General features: G+C 39.3%; 1 protein-coding gene across 6 annotated transcripts in view; it reads left to right on the forward strand.

The window, feature by feature from the left end:
* ITPR2 (inositol 1,4,5-trisphosphate receptor type 2) overlaps positions 1-17,250 on the forward strand; it is a 421,971-nt gene that overhangs the window by 99,722 nt on the left and 304,999 nt on the right. For all 6 annotated transcript variants that reach the window (XM_036302046.1, XM_036302048.1, XM_036302047.1 and 3 more), the window contains exons 10-11: positions 8,113-8,157; positions 14,083-14,234. In XM_036302046.1, the coding sequence (XP_036157939.1) occupies positions 8,113-8,157; positions 14,083-14,234 (197 nt within the window). The remainder of the gene's footprint in view (positions 1-8,112; positions 8,158-14,082; positions 14,235-17,250) is intronic.

A 17,250-nucleotide genomic window follows, 5' to 3' on the forward strand; every position in this document is an offset into this window, starting at 1 on the left:
ATATGTTTGGAATGAATGAAGGAGTGTAAAGAAGTTATTCAGCCTTTTATAATGGGAAGGAGAATTTAGGGATTTGTATCTGAGAAGCATTTGGAATCACATTTGGGAAAATTAATCTCTCTAAGCTTCAATATCCTCTGGTGAAAGGGGGATAATCACAATATTTATATAATAAGATTACTAAGAGAATTGAATGAGGTAAAGTGCTTGGCACAGTGAGTGTGTGGCTCAAGGTAAGCGGCATGATTCATTTTATTCTGTGATAAATAAGGATTCTTCTTATTTTATAAATAACTGACTCATTGTTTATGAATCCCTTCAGCTGAATGAAATATAGCTTTGCAGTTTATGGGCTCCTTATATCAGAAATGTTTTGAAGTTTTTTGAAAAGTAACTGTTTGAAACAAAATTAAGTAATCAGGTAGAAAATTTTTATCTAGAAAAAGAATTAGAAAAGTCTACTTAGATGTCTCATAAAAGATAAACTAGGATTAAAATTCTTTTGGCTTTTATGTTCGTGGTTCTTTTTCTTAATTCACTTTCCAATCAATGGCTGTTTTAGCTACGGATGTTGTCTACAAAAATTATATAATTACACATTGTTAGTTTTCCTCATTAATTTCTGTAATTAAAACTTGTGTCATTTGATCCATTCAAATGATTGGATTGTTAAGAATTAAATTGTTTATTAACTTTAATGAAGATCCATGACCTCAATACATAAATGAACTCATTAAACTCTGAAAAGTAGAAAGCAGCTCATACCTCTACAAGAACTTGAAAGATTGTCTTTTCATTGTATTCTAGAGAACACGACTTTAAATGTCAGATGCTATTGTGTTCATTAAAGAGTCTGATGTGTTTGTAGGATCTCTTCTGTCATCTTTAATATTTTAGATAACATTTTTTATGGCAAGGTGAGAGAAGGAGAATTAAGCATTAAATACATATCTGAAAATTGATAGCTAGGAATCTGTTTTCTACTGATTTTAACTAGTATAACAGATTGGGTGATTCTGTGTTGTATTGTAGTACCAAAAAAGAAGTCATAGTTTCAAAATACTGACATCCATTAGTTGGGGTTTTATACTTCATATGTCGGCTCTGTCCAGACAAGTCCTTCCTCAGATGCTTGTGCTGCTGGTGGGAAAGTGTCCAGAGGTGTGGCAAAGTCACAGCGATTGTAGTCACTGTCGCTTGATAAAACACTGATTTTCAACAATAGGTGGAAACTAGCCTGTGACAGTTGAAAAACAATGATTATCCTTTTGCTTTTTAAAGATGCCCAGATCTTTAATTGCAAAGCATTGTTCATGTCATTGAGGTGGGGTGGGGAGTTTCCAACATTTTGAGTTGTAACATCCTAGAAGCATTTGTTTTATTATAGGAGAGAAAAAGCTCCATGGCTTTTATTTATTTTATTTTTTAGTTTTATTTTAATATCTAAATACTACCTAAAAAACAAGACACACGTTGCGATGCTGAAAATGCTGGAGTTGTGAGTAATTGTTTTGGAACTTATAAAACAGCAAAGTCATCTTTAAGATTTCATACCTGCTCTAATATGTTTCTTAGGAGCCTGATAACTGCACAGCACCATAGAGAATGTTGCAGGTAGAGCAGGAAATAGAGGACTCAGTCCTTGCCCTTTCTGAACCTTCTTGTTTAGAAAGCAGCACATAATAGATGACACAGGATTATCAGCAGGCAAGGTCGTGGAGGGCTGATTATGTGTGTGTGCAGGTAGAGTCAGGTTCGTGTGAGATTAACTAAAGAAGGCTCTTGCTTGGGGTGAACTTTTCCATGCTTCTCAAAGAAAGCAATAGACCCAGGCTGGCAGAGAAATAAAAGGAAAATCCTTGTTGACATTGCCAAGGAGACAGATAGAGCTGTGGAATGTCTAAATCCTGTGTAGACAATGTAAAAAGAGAGGGCAGCTGGAAGAAAGGGGTTCTAACCAGAATTACTGAGTGACGAACCCTTTGTAGATTTTGAAAGTAAGTGCTTGAATGGGATCTAATTAGTAATAGGAGTGAAGTTTGAAGTTGATCCTGGTAGCTACCCTGGGGGTTGGGATTGGACAGCTATTTGTAAACATTTGGTAGATACCAGTGATGTCATTAGAAAAATCTAATTTTCACCCTTGAGAGCTCTCAGTACCATGAGATAAATGTATTGTAGAAATTGGATCATGGCGGGCTTATGAGAAAACACTGAAGTGCAACACACCTTTGGTAAAGGTGCCAGGGAGAGACAAGGAAGGGTGAGGAGGCCAGAGGAGGACCTGCCCGATGGAAGAGGAAGGCAGGTGCGAAAGAGAGAATGTGCTCAGGCAGTGAGGACAGCTTTTCCACAGGGAAGGAGGCCTGGGGTATTGTACAAACTAGCTCCATAGAAGTGGTACATATATCACCTATAGGGTGTGGCGGTAGAAGGTTGCAGGAGAGGGGTGGGCCAGATGTAGGGCAGCTGCCTTTTTCAGGCCACACATACTAAGCTAAGGAGAATGGGTTTTATCTTTAAAGAACTGTGTTTCAAATAAATCGGTATCTATAGAGGAACTAGGAATATATCCCAAGAAACCTGAAACACTAATCACAAAGAATGTATGTGCCCCTATGTTCATAGCAGCACAATTTACAGTAGCTAAGATCTGGAAACAGCCCAAGTGCTTATCAGTAGATGAGTGAATAAAAAAGCTGTGGTACATTTACATCATGGAATACTATGCAGCTGTAAAAAAGAACTTCTTAACCTTTGAGACAGCATGGAAGGACCTGGCGAGTATCATGCTAAGTAAAAAAGCCAGTCAGAGAAAGACAAGTATTACATGATCTCACTCACATGTGGAATCTAAGTTAACAAAATAAACTGATGAATAAAGTGGATCCAGAGACATGGAAGCATGGAACAGAGTGTGGAATCTCAGAGGGAAGGCGGGGGAAGGTGGGTGGGTGGGAGGTAATTAACCAAAGACTTTGTATGCATATACGCATAAGCCATGGATGCAGACAGTGGGGTGGTGAGGGGTAATGGGCTGGAGGGGTAGGTGGGGGAAAAAGGGGACATATGTAATACTTTGAACAATAAAGATTTTTTAAAAAGGGGGGGAAAAGAGGAAATAGAAGGATATCTTACCCTTGAGACAGCATGGAGGAATCTGGAGAGTATTATGCTAAGCAAAATAAGTTAGTCAGAAGATGAGCCCTGTCTTCTTGAATTTTTATGGAGGCTTCATTATATAGTTGCTAGAGGCCTGATGCACAAAAATATGTGCACTCAGGGGGGTCCCTCAGCCCAGCCTGCACCCTCTTGCAGTCTGGGAGCCCTCAGAGGATGTCCAACTGATGGCTCCTCCCACTGTGGGAGATGACTGGCGGGCTGATCAGGGGATGGTGCTGGCCCCCATTGCCCTGCTGCTGGTCACCGTCCCTCCACCCTATTGCCATCCCCTCCCTCTGCCCGCTGGCACATGCCTTGGTTGGCCTGGCGCCACCTGCTCGCTCGCCCCGCCCCCTGCCAACCAGTCGTTCCACCGTTCCGTCCATTTGCATGTTACGCTTTTATTATATAGGACTAGTGGCCCATTGCATGAAGATTTGCGCAATAGGCCTTCCTTCCCCTGGTTTCCGGCACTGGTTTTCCTCCGGCACCCGGGACCCAGGCCTTTGGTCCAGCCGCAGCAGTGAGGCTTGGTTTCTTTGCTCCGGCTGCTCCCAGCCCCTCCTTGCCCCCCCCCACCCCCCCAGCTCCTCCAGCGGAGCCCAGGGTGAACTCGAAGCCTGGGTTGCCCCCGGCGAACCAGGCCCCCAGCCCCTCCTTGAGCAGAGTACAGGGCCAGCTTCCTCTGTCGCAGGGAGCAACCCAAGCCTCCTGCTCACTCCAGCTCCATGGCAGCTGCCATCTTCAGTCGTCTTTAGTCTTGCTCAGCACCTGCATATGCAAATTAACCGCCATCTTTGTTGGGTTAATTTGCATAGTCGCTCTGATGGGCTGGTGGGTGTAGTGTAGTGAGGGAGTGAAGGTTAATTTGCATGTTTCTCTTTTATTAGTGTAGATGATTGATTAAATCATTGGCCATTGGTGAACAAGTCACCATTCTGCCTTGTAAAGTCCCAACCCTGCAATCATAGCCTCCATCCTTAGGTTACCTAGGGGGATTCCAAAGTCATCTTTTTAGTGTTACAAAAGACACCTTTATCTCTCTCACAACCTAGGAAATTCCAAGGGTTTTAGAAGCTCTGTGCTAGGAAAGGAGCTGAAGACCAAATATATATTTTTTATTATAATTCACAATATCATAGATACTAAAGTAAGTCGGGGTTTAGAAATGGACCCTTATTCAATTTAGAGAGTCCAACAGTATTGCTTTATAGAATTCAAGATTTGTTTTGGAGAAATACACAATGCTATAAAGCCGTGGACAAAATGTGGAATAAAGTATTAAATTATGAATGAGATAATATATTTGTGACTTCACCAGGGACTGCATTATGGTTCAGTTCTTTCCCTATAATATCAGTTTCTGTGGGCCATTCATGTCATTAGGTGACCTGAGGGGAAGGAAGACAGACGTACACAGCACAATTGTCAGTTGTCAGCACACTCATTGCCAGTTTGCCATAGATCTTCTACTCTTGTCACCTGTTGGTACAGGAGAGTTAACAGCTGTATCTCTGGGGGAGAAAGTAATTTTATTATATTTTGAATATCATAATAAGGGAGCCTCAGTAAATAGTGGGAAGAATTATAAATGAGGCATCACAATTTCTGATCTGCTGCTTTCTACACCTCCTTTCTTTGAATATTACCAAAGCAGGACAGATTCGGGCAGTGCAAAATAATTTTACTGGTTAAAGATTTTTATATTGCCTTTTTAACTTATTTGTTTGTAGGAAGGCAAAACTTCCACCAGGTGGCAGTAAATACTTATTTCCTAAATATGCAATGGCCTTTGGATTTAATTAATTAGTTAAAACAGTATTCAAGATCCTGTACATTGGCATAGGATCTTATCAATATTATGGCTGTAGTTTTAAATATCCCTAAATTTATCTGGAGAGCAGGGTTTGTATGTATGTGTATAGGTATGTATATATGCATAAAGACAATAGAACATACATACCTGATCCTATATACACAAATATTTATATAGCAGATATTATATATTATATATCAAGTAAAAATTATATATCAAAATATAAATTGTGCCTGCACATATAAGCATTTAGTAAATGTTATTCTTCTCTTCTTTGTTTAAGACTTATTAATCAGAATAATAGATTGGCTCTGAAAGGCCAGCAATTAGAAAGAGGAATATACATATATGAACATTTAAAAATACACACATGATAACTTAATGACTTTACTGTCATGTATAAGAGTAATAGAATAAATAACATTTTATTATTAAAAAGTAACATTTTCCTTTTGAACTTACATGCTTTCGGTCTGTTTCTTGCTATTGTGTTAGATGGAAGTTGCAGTTGTCTTTCATTTGATTGTGGTATGACCATGACTTTCACTGCCTAGGTGTTCCTATACTCTCTCTCTGCCACTTTTCTATACTGATGTGACATTCTCTACGTGACTTTTTTTCTAGTCCTCTTTGGCCATTTAAATGAGAACTCCCTTCAGAGGTTAGCAGTGAGTGTTTGCTCTGTGTATTCTCTTGATGTCACTCACTCTCATGGCTTTAGTGGTCCATTAATTTGATCTCAGATGTCCCACTGCCATTGAAACTAAGATTGAATTATATCCCTGCATGGGTGAATTTTCTTAGTTCAGGGTTACAAACTTGAGAGTCATGATAAACATATTTTTCTCTCTCAGTTTACACCTTTAGGTGTTACTGTCTCTGTAAAATCTTCTGTATCCGTGTTCTCCTTCCCATGTCAGCACTGCTATTTTTGTTGGCTCTCTCCCACTTCTTACTCCAGCCTTGGCTACTTTGACTCTTTCATCCTCTGTCTCCATGGCCAGTTGAGGATGTTTAATGTCTTGTTTCTGCAAATGTCTTCCCAAGGATATTGAGAATTGTTCTGAAGATGCAAACCTGTTAGCCTGTGGCTTCCAGTCCCCATTGGTCTGTGCTGGTCTTCCTTCCCACCTTGGGCCACACCACTCCTCCTTAGGAGGCAGGGAGGGAGTCACACTGTTGGAACTAAAAGATGTAGCCTCGGGACCTTCAGACCAGTGCTTCCAAATCACCCTGCCACTCACCAGCAGTGAGACTTTACACAAGTACTTCCCTTGATGTATCCTAGGGCCTCCTCTGTAAAGTGTGGTTAAGTATCACTTCTAATAGGATAATTATAAGGAGGAAGGAGTAACCACTAAAAGCATAAAAAGGTATTGCTTAAGTGACATTTATGGGTCTTCTCTGAGCAAATCTCATCTTCTCACCTACATAGCACTCACCCCCTTGCACTGCCTGTTTGCTTCACTCCTTCTTTCCTTCTTTGCCAGTTACAGTTCTGCCCATCCTTCAAGGCTTTTCTCAAATGCTACCTTCTCCATGAATGTAGTCTGTTGTGTTTTTTTTTTAATTTGATTTTAAAGAGAGAAAGGAAGAGAGAGAGAGAGAGAGAGAGAGAGAGAGAGAGAGAGAGAGAGAAGAGAAGAGGAGATGTGAAAGAGACAGATAGATTGGTTGCCTCCCACATTCGCCCTGACAGGGGTCTGTGATTGAACCTGCAATCCAGGTATGTACTCTTGACTGGGAATTCAACTGGAGACCCTTTGATGCACAGGCTGATGCTCTAACCATTGAACCACCGACCAGGGCATCCATTTATTCTTGAGTAAATTTTCCAACCACAGATTCCTCCTTCTTCTGACCTGTATTACTTATAAATTATTCATTCCTATCTTATATCTCTTGCCACATTCTGTTTTGTATTTAGGCTAACTGTATTTATGTCTTATTTCTCCGCCTAGATTGTATGGTCTTATGATCAGGGACCATATTCTCTTTGTTTTCCCTAAAATACCATATACTACTGTACTTTACCCATCATAGATGCTCTATTAATATTTATTGGATAAATGATTGGATAGTATATTAGGTCTTTCTCTCCAATGCCAGATTTATAATTTATTGTTAACATAAGGAAATATTTTCTTTAAAGTAGTAAAATATTCAGGAATCTCCATATGACCATGTCTTTTATCTTCTTTTCTAGAAATATATTTTTTTCAATTTATCCTTAGTTTACTTATGTTAATAATTACTGCTCGTGTTATATTCAGAGAAGGAAAGCAACAGTATCATTACAACATACATTGAAGCATATATTTATTTGGCCGTTAGTAAATATTGGTGAATTTATATAGCCAGAGATTTATTTGGGTGGCTTCTCTTTTTCCTCCTTTTCCTCCTCAACCTTCTCCTTCTCCTTCTCCTCACGATTATTATCACTTTAATAAATTCACTGAAGCAGCAACCCTTTATTAATTATTAAAAGAACACATTGCAGCCTGAGAGACAACACGTGCAGAATTCATCCTTCTTATTGGAATGACACTAAGCTCCACAGTCCAAGCCCACAGACACACGCTGTTGTTGGTTTCAAAAGTCCTCATGCATTATTGGCCCACATAGCTGATATATTTCTCCCCTTTTGCGCAGTTTCCTTTTCTTGTGTGTATAGCATGTGGAACATGATCTTGACTCATTGTTAAAACTTCCCTTTGCTGTATTTTTAAGAACTGGTGTCTGAGTTATTAGTCAGTGGTAGAATTTGTGGTGTGTAAAATGAACTCTCTTGAATGCTTCCTCAGACGAGGTGGGATTGTCAGCTCTCACCAGTTCAAAGATGTCAGCTCCTCTCATAAGTAAAGCCCATACACCTGGCAGTTTAGCTCCTGTCTCCTTCAACTGAAGTTTGAAGGTGAGGTTTTAAATTGTAATATTTGCTAATGGTTTCTTATTAAGTACCGCGGGCTAACCGATTGCGCCATTGGAGCTCCGGCTGATGGTTTCTTTCTTAGCTTCTTTTCATATTATACTTAGTTAAGGGTACAATAGTGAACTGAATTAAAGATCTTAGATCTTGTTAATGTGCTTTTAATAGCAGTTAAAACTAGTTTTTTTGTTTGTTTGTTTTTTAGCTTAATCCTGATTATCGAGATGCCCAAAATGAAGGAAAAAATGTGGTGAGTAGAATTGTTCTCCCCTTCCCCACCCCCAACAAATCCCAAACATATTGTTTATATTTTATATGAACAAATTGAAAAGTTAATAGGAAATTTCAAGACTAGGGTCTCTGAAGGAGAGTCTCTGAGTAGAGGCTGTGGATCAAAGCTAAAAGGGAAAAGATGAACGATATGGCTTAGATTATAAGGTGTCTACTAGTGGATATTTAGGGAGATTTCTAGCAACTTGAAGGCCATTTGTGATTGAACGCTGAAGACAGCTAGCATCTGAGAGATATGGTGGGTCTCGATTTAGTTTTCAGAATTGAAAAGAAATTAGGCAGGAGAAATGGAATTATGTTTAAATAGGACAGTAGGACTAAATAGGACAGTAGGACTATCGTTTTTTTTATTCGGGGTAATCTGTGTTCTACTTACAGGGGGACATTGAAGCATCAAATAACTAGATGACTAATTTTTCTGATATTCTAAAGTGTGTTACTCAAAGGGCATCATATCAAAGCTTCAAATAGTGCAGTTGAATTGAATTGAATTTCTGAGCTCATCTCCTTTCAGCTACATACTATTTGGTGGTGCTGCTAATAATTCTGGGCAGAGCCGAGTGGGAGAATAGAGCGTATGAAGGTTTATGGAGCAGCATAAAGAATATAAGTAATAAATCCCTGATGAAGTTCACTCTTTGTGTTAGTCAAGCTTTTACTTAGACGTGATAGATTTTTTTTTTCCTTTTGATTCTGGAATATAATTTCTTTATTCACCTCTAAAGGTGAGAAAGAGCACTCTTTTGTTTGAGCAATACTCTAATTGCAGGTCACACAGGTGGTTCTGCCTTTGCTGTGGGACTTTATGACTGGATGTCATCTGTCATCTCAGAGACACATCCAAATGGAGGCATCTCATTCTATTCTTTTCCTCTCCCAAAATCCCCAGCTTGAAAGTAAATAAAACCTAGAATATGGAACAATAAAGCTAACAATATGGCTCCTCATTTTATAGAGCATTTACCACCTAGCAATAATTATGTTTCTGTGTAAAAAAACAACAAAGGAGCAGTTCGAGTTTCACCTATGAAAAATGAAACCAATTTCCCAAAGCAGAACAGAATTCTCTCTCACCTCAGATCTGGGCTCCAGTATGCCTGGGTTCGCTGTGGCCGTGCTAATTATTTTCTTTCCTAATTTTCCCTGTGTTGTCTGTTTAATATCCAGTTAATATTTTTCCTGTAATATATCAACCTGTATCAAAACTCTGCCTTCCATGTTTGAAGTGTCAAAGGTTAATGCATGGTGCTGCTGAAATGAGGTGATGTGTGTCAGAGCTCCCATTAAGACCCAAATTGCTGTATTTATTCTACAAAAGAGCCTATTATTTCCAATCTTACAAATGTGTGGCATCCACAGGGACTCTGTAAACACTGGAGCTGTGTCAAGCCCGGCCGGGAACCTGACAGTCATTCGTTTCTTCTCCTTGAAAGGCCGCTCATTCCTTCAAATGGCTCCTTGAAGGGGGTTTTGGGGAGTGGCACCGTGCGTTTGAACATGACCATATTTATGCGGGACGTGATTTGATGTTTTCCAGGGAGCGTCTTTTGTCTGTGCTGAGGATTCTTGAGCTCAGCAATACTGATGTCTTAGGTCCGATGATTCTTTGTCGTGGGGGGCTTTCCTTTGCATTGTGGGATGTTCAGCAGCCTCCATGGGCTCTATACTCACTGGATGCCAGCAGGGGCTCCCCCTGTTCCAAGCTGCAGAACTCTAAGTGTATCTGGAAATTGCCAAATGCCCTTTTGGGGGCCAGACTTCTTCCTGTTGAGAACCATCAGTCTTTTAAAAAAATATATATATTTTTATTGATTTTACAGAGAGGAAGGGAGAGGGATAAAGAGTTAGAAACATCGATGAGAGAGAAACATCGATCAGCTGCCTCCTGCACACCCCCTACTGGGGATCGAGCCTACAACCTTGGTGCAAGCCTTTGACCGGAATCGAACCTGGACCCCTTCAGTCCATAGGCCAAAGCTCTATCCGCTGAGCCAGACCGGTTAGGGTGAAAATCATCAGTCTTTGTGCATAAACATACAGAAACAAAAATGTTCTAGGAACTATGAAACTTTGCTGAAATATACTTGAAAATTCTATTCTGTAGAATTTTTTTTTTGGGGGGGTGGGCGGTGGGTGGGTTGGTGGGTACCAGATTCTGAAAGAAGACCACCACATTTCCTTGAGTTTTACTATATATTCATCAATGATAGTGTGATAAGGAAAAGAAAAAGAGGTCCTACTAGGGTTTAGTTTGAGAATAACAGATTGTTGGGGAACCATGGCAAAAGAAGTGTCTGCAGCTTTAAATGGCAGGATTGTGTCTGTTACATAAAGCCAGCAGGCAGAGCCCCCGAGGGTCTGAACAGAAACACAGATGCCTGCACATCATTATGCTGCTGTGGCCTCACACAGGTCTGAATCAGCCCTGCAAACGCATACATTGTTTCTTACAGAATGTCTCTGGCTCCTGACAGCAGAATTGCAACGTGATGTCTCTGCTAACAATCCGATGACTCACAAATGAGTCAACAGAGAAGGTGTTACAGGAGGCTAACTGCTGTGCTGCCACCGGCTGTCCCAGGACAGGCAGGGGAGCCAGGCAGGCCATGAGTTTACTGGGCCTGATTTTCATAAAGGATTTTCACCTCCTATAACCCGGGAGGCTGCATGCCTTCTCTTCCAAGTGAAAATGCTAGTTTTATAAGAGCCCAGCAGACAAGGTTAATTTTCTGAGGCCCTGCATTCCCTAAATGGAGTGTTTTGGGTAGCCAGCTGATGTTAAATTTAACACCTGTCTAAGCTCGGCTGTACCTTCATGGATCCTCATGATGCAAGAGGGAGGGCACTGTGCTTCTGTAATTCTCTGTGGGGAGCTAGTGCTTTTGTGTCTTTTTCTTACTTAAAAAATGATATGGGTTTATATACAAAAGCCACAAGCACATCATTTTGAGCAGAACTGTCTTTGTGTTATAGGAATATATGACCGATTTTCTTGTACAATGAAGCTTGAGCCATACTTTTAAAACTTGTATGCTTATAGCTCATTATTTATATTTTACTCTTTAAAAATTTTGAGGGGCTGGCTTGAATTTTACTGTCAAACTGTTTCCGAAGGAGAGTTTAAGCAAATTCACAGAGTGAAAGAGATTGGAAGCAGAAAATTTAAGAATGCAGCACTCTTTAAAAATTTCTTAACAGGTTAAAAGCTCTTATTCACACTAACAATTATTAGGCTATTTATAAACGCAACTTATCTATTCATTAAAGCTTTTTCCTCCAAGGACCTAAGTAAATTATTTAGTGGTACAATAGTACATTCCTCTTATCCTATGTAATTAAAATTGGGTCTTAAGTAGTGAGTAATTCAGAGTGACCATTTATTTATTTATTTATTTAATATATTTTATTGATTTTTTACAGAGTGGAAGGGAGAGAGAGATAGAGAGTTAGAAACATCGATGAGAGAGAAGCATCGATCAGCTGCCTCCTGCACATCTCCTACTGGGGATATGCCCGCAACCCAGGTACATGCCCTTGACCGGAATCGAACCTGGGACCTTTCAGTCCGCAGGCCGACGCTCTATCCACTGAGCCAAACCGGTTTCGGCGAGAGTGACCTTTTAAAATTAGCCCCAAGAAGTGAGGTTTTTCTATGCTTGGAAAAGATTTTTATTGTTCAGTGTAAAATAGGTCTCTGACTACTTTTGTTGGGACCCCAACTGGGAGATGTTACCAAGGAGGATTGGGTAGGAGGGCCATCTCAAGGAACCTGGACCTGCTTTCCTTTTATAAGTCTAGAAAATTCATTTCATTAGCATTGAAAAAAGGGGGTGCATACAGGTATATCGGCTCTTGCTAAATGAACTCACAGATGACTGATGTATAAACCACAATGCCAACTTTCAATTGCTAGGTATATCTAAATCATTGGATCAGTTAATGCGTTTTCTTTGAAGGAAAATCTATATATTAAAAGCTAAATTATAATTATAAGATGGGTGTGCAGGGCTTAGGAAATTAGATGACACTTATTCCTTTTAGACATACGGGTTTCCTCCAAGAAGCCTGGAATGCTAATTTGTTGCATCGACACTCGGCAATGGTGAGAGTACGGTTACCATCCCCTCAAAGAGCTATATTTGTTACATTCCCCCTCCCCCCTAGGCCCTGGCAATCACGAATCTACTGTCGCTATGGAGTTGCCTATTCTGGACACTTCATATACGGACTCATACAATATGTGGCTTTTTGGGTCTGGCTTCTTTCACTTAGCACTGTGTTTTCAAGGTTGATGTAAGTTGTTGAATGTATCTGTATTTCATTCTTTTTTTTATGACCGAATAATATTCCAGTGTGAATATACCACATTTTGTTTATCCATTTACCATTTGATAGACATTTGGGTTCTTTCTACGTCTTGGCTGTTATAAATAATGCTGCTACCAACATTCATGTACAAGTTTTTCTGTGGTCCATGAGTGTTATGATTTCTCTACACCCTCACCGATAGTTGTCAGTGTCTGTCTCTTTGATTATAGCTGCCCTCGTCCATTTAACTAATTAGTAATGATGCTGAGCATCATAGCATGTGCTTTTTGTCCATTTGTATGTCTTCTATGGAGAAATGTGTATTAAAATCCTTTGCTCAATTTTTAATTGGGTTGTCTTTTTACGATTGAGTTGTAAGTGTTCTTTATATATTCTGGATATAATTCTCTTTTCAGATATATGATTTACAAATATTTCCTTGACTCTGGAGTTTTTAATAGACACTATTTTTTTAGAGTAGTTCTAGGTTCAAAGCAAAACCCTGGCAGTTTCTCTGCCTGTTCACAGTTCAGAGGTGCTACCAGCTTGAGCGGCATTTGCAGAAGACATCGGAATGAAATTGCAAGCGTTTTCTGATGCAAGGAACATGCTGTTCACAATCTTGGGATGGAAATGCAAGTCAATGTTTTGCAGTGATCAGGCGTAATATTTCATTGTCATAGCAGCCATTGAACAAATGCTTGTGGTTGGACATGGACTGCATTCGTTTGCCTTTTGAGCAGCTTCCTGTGATGGTACAAAATGGTGCTCTCTTTCTCTGTCTGTCTCTCATTTTAAAATTTAATTTGTTTCAATAAATGTGTATAAGTAATTACATTTATGTACTTAATTACCACGCTTATATTATGTTTTGGTTTCTTGTGCATCAAATTCTTCCACGGAGGATTGGGACGTGGGGAAGTTCAAGTAGAAATACCTAATCATCAGTCTTGTGTGGTTGCCTGCTAAAATGGTAAGGGTGACCTAGAAATATTGACTGGGTGTCACATCATCATGAAGGCTTTTATTTGTGAAGGTCTCACTTTATTTCACCTCATGTGCCATTATAGTATGTTCTTGGTTCTAATGGAACAAGCCAATGAATTGAATGGGAATGTTGTGGGTGATTCTCGTTCTCTCCAGGTTAATGTCCCGTTTATGGTTTTGGATTTAGGCAGGAGCTCTGAAACACTGTCATGCTTACTGTTTGACTTATGACATCTATATGACTCAACACACTAGTTCTTCCTTGTGTTTGTTTTAAATGTGGAATGGTCAAAATTACTACTGTGTAAATAGGGTTAGTAAAGGAAGGGAACATAACTAATGTGACTTTTGGTGCCTGGATAATTTGCCCAGATCCTGCCAGCCCTCCAGGAGTGTGAGGCTTAGCACTGTTGATAATAATTGCCTCAAAGGCTGTCCGGCCTGACCTGCTATTTTTGGTTCATGTGAAATATGCATCACTGTAACCCAATGAAGAAATAACTTGCAGATTTAAACCTTATATCCCAGATAACTGGAGAGTTTAGTTAGAAATCTGATGGAAGTAAATAGTCTTGCATCTGCTCAACAGAGAGATGGAGATCTTCCAACGTCGAAGAAGAAACGGCAGGCAGGGGAGAAGATCATGTACACCTTGGTCTCGGTCCCACATGGGAATGACATTGCGTCCCTTTTTGAACTGGATGCCACCACTCTTCAGAGAGCGGACTGCCTGGTTCCTAGGTAAGAAAATAAGTGATGGTTAAGGGATAGTGTTTCTTTGAATAAATTCACTGAAAGGTAAAACATTAAAACCATAATGTTATGTAATTTTTGTGATATAAAGGGAGAGAGCATAAGTGAAGAACAAGTGTGTAACAAATCATGCCTCTTTTGTGAGTAGTTTAACATAGTTTGCTTTATTTTTGTAAATAATTAAAATGTGCTTCACCAAAGGAATTCTGAAAAATGTATAGCAATCATTTATTGTTCTTGTATGGATTTTGGTTACTAAAATGAATAATAATCTAGAAGCTTTCTATTAATATTGATATATTTTATTTTTATTATGTTAAATCCCAGGTAGTTTTCATTAATTTGTTTATTCATTTAGTCAGTCAACAAATCTTTATTGAACATTGATTAAACTCTAGGCATTGCACTTGGCTTTGGGAAGACAACCCTGAACACATTGGTTATTCACTTAAATTTAAATGAGGGAGAGAGGTGATATACAAACATTAAATATAAGGTCAGGTAATGAAAATGCTTTGAAAAAATGCAGAGTTTGGAGAGAGTTCTATTACGTCTGAGTATTCAGAAATGGCCTCTGATTTAGGACATTTGAGAAACTATCTGAATGATTTCAGGAATCAGTCCTCTATATTAGGAGTGTTTTAAGCAGCAGGAATATCCAGAAATGGAAACATCTTGAAATTTACCAAGTATTCTGAAGGGCCAGCTGGGAGACAAGTTGGACCTAAGTGAGCAAGAGGAAGAGAGAGGAGGATTGGTAATGTGGTAGCCAGAACCTAATGTGAGAAAATATCTTACATTCTTTTGCTTGTATTTGATTACTTTAGTAAACCTCTTTTGCCTACCCCTGTCTACCTTCCATCAATAATATTATGATGCACTCTCTTAGATCAGCGATTTACAACCTTTTTCATCTCATGGCACACAAACTAATTACTAAAATTCTGTTTCACACCAAAAAATATATCATATTTTTTCCTGATCTGACAGAAAAATAGGTCTAATTTGATTTCATTCACACTAGACAGCTATTGTTGTGTTGGCTGTTGCCATTTTTCTATTTGACAGTGTAAGGGAAAAGAGGTCAGCTGTTGCATGTTTGAAAAATTTCTTGCACGCCAGTTGAAAATCGCTGCTTTAGATGCATAGATGAGTCTTGCCCATGTTATTATGTCTAGAGGATGGTTCTAAATTGTCCTTAATAGAGCAATATTGTCCTTGGCCTTGGTCAAATGACAGTGGTGAGACGTATGGTACTTACACAAAATGCGGACATTATAGGTTGCTTTCAGGGAGTTTAAAACGCTGCCGTTCTAACACTGCTGAAGAACACTGCTCCTTGAGCTTCCCAGAGGCTTTCGTGGTTGTTCTCCTTCAGGAGAAATATTGCCAGATCTTGGCTTCCTGCGAGGTGTACCTCACACTTCCCTGTTCTGCTGGCCTGTAAAGAGATTCCCTCTGAAGGTGTTACCTGACCCAGGCCTCCGGCCTTCTCTTCTCAGTATTGGGATCTTAATCCTCATAAGACTTTCATCCTTTTAAATTTAAAAGCAAAATGGAGTCCTTCTTGAACTCTAACCAAGAAAGTTTGCTTAAGGAAGTGATGAAAAGCTCTCTCTATAAAGTGCACAGACCCATGACAAATCCCTGAGCCTTGCTTTATCTGAAAGCGTTAATCTATTACTATTTAGTAGAACCTTTGAAGCCTTTCTCAGTGTTGAACAGAGTTTTGTATGAACAGATTCGTTTGTCATTAATTATATTAAAGCTAATGTTAATGAACACTTAATAATAACTACACTTATGCTAAAGCTCTTGAGCACTTTCTAAGTGCTAAGCCCTGCCAAGTCCTTATTTAGTCCTGGCAGCACACTTACAAATAAGGAACGAGAGACAGAGAGCAGGGCTTTTCAAGTTGACTGTATATTGTAATCACCTGGGTAGCACTGGGATCTCTGTGCTCTGACCAGTGCAGCCAGAGTTTAGGCTGTGGGATGCAGGCTTTACTTTTTAAAATCATTACCCAGGTATTTGATCATGACGTGTGGGAACTAAAAAATCTATACTCTTAACCACTATGCTACAGTGCCTTCATGTTTTAGACATTCAGATTATATCGAGACCTTAATAGCAACACATTTGCGTGGCAAATGAAGGAGTTATTCATTTTCAGAATTCTTGCAAAATATAAAATTATATGTAAGTGTAGTATCTTTAGTTTGGGACCCAGCAATCTAGGTTGACTCAGCATCTATTGAACAAGTATAGGCGTAAGAGTAGGGGCAACAGCCACAGGGCTGAATAAGATGTGGCCCACACTTTCCAGATGCTTAAAAGACAGTTGGGAAGACAAGTGAATCCAAATAACATCTCGTGGGTAAATCTATGCAGAAGATGGTAAAACAGTTATTTTAAAATTTCTGATGATTTGGACAATGGTTGGATTTTGCTATTTTAATGATTTTTGAAAAACCAGTCTTTATTTTATTTACTTTTATGAATGAGCAGAACCATGAAGTTGAATGAACCTCTTACTTTCTCTGAGGCCCTTGGCATTTTAGTTGACTTTCTTTTATTGCTTTCTGTCTCATGTTCTATGACTCATGTATGTCATACATTTCCTACTAAATTCTCAGGAACTTGAAAGCAGAGGACTTACCACAATGGTACTCTTTTAATTGACAAACTCATTTATGTTCATGAAATGATAAGAGAAGATTCACTAACAAGGATGATATTTGAGTTGGAAGAAGTTCTAGCTGTCCTTTCTCAGGCACTCTCACAGTTCATATACAGTTGATTCTTATTATTCCCAGCACCCTGAAGTAGCAACTACTGAGCCATTGTTCATCGGGGAAATACACAGTTAGGTTCCTGTGAGCCTCTGGTCACAGTATTTTTGGCAGTCATTGAACACATAACCTTGTTTTATGTATATTTCTGTTTAAAGACACCTCATTTAATCTCTGCTGTTGATTCATTAACATTGAACTCACAGCTGTTA

Source organism: Myotis myotis, unplaced genomic scaffold (assembly GCF_014108235.1).
Source record: "Myotis myotis isolate mMyoMyo1 unplaced genomic scaffold, mMyoMyo1.p scaffold_m19_p_3, whole genome shotgun sequence".
NCBI lineage: Eukaryota > Metazoa > Chordata > Mammalia > Chiroptera > Vespertilionidae > Myotis > Myotis myotis.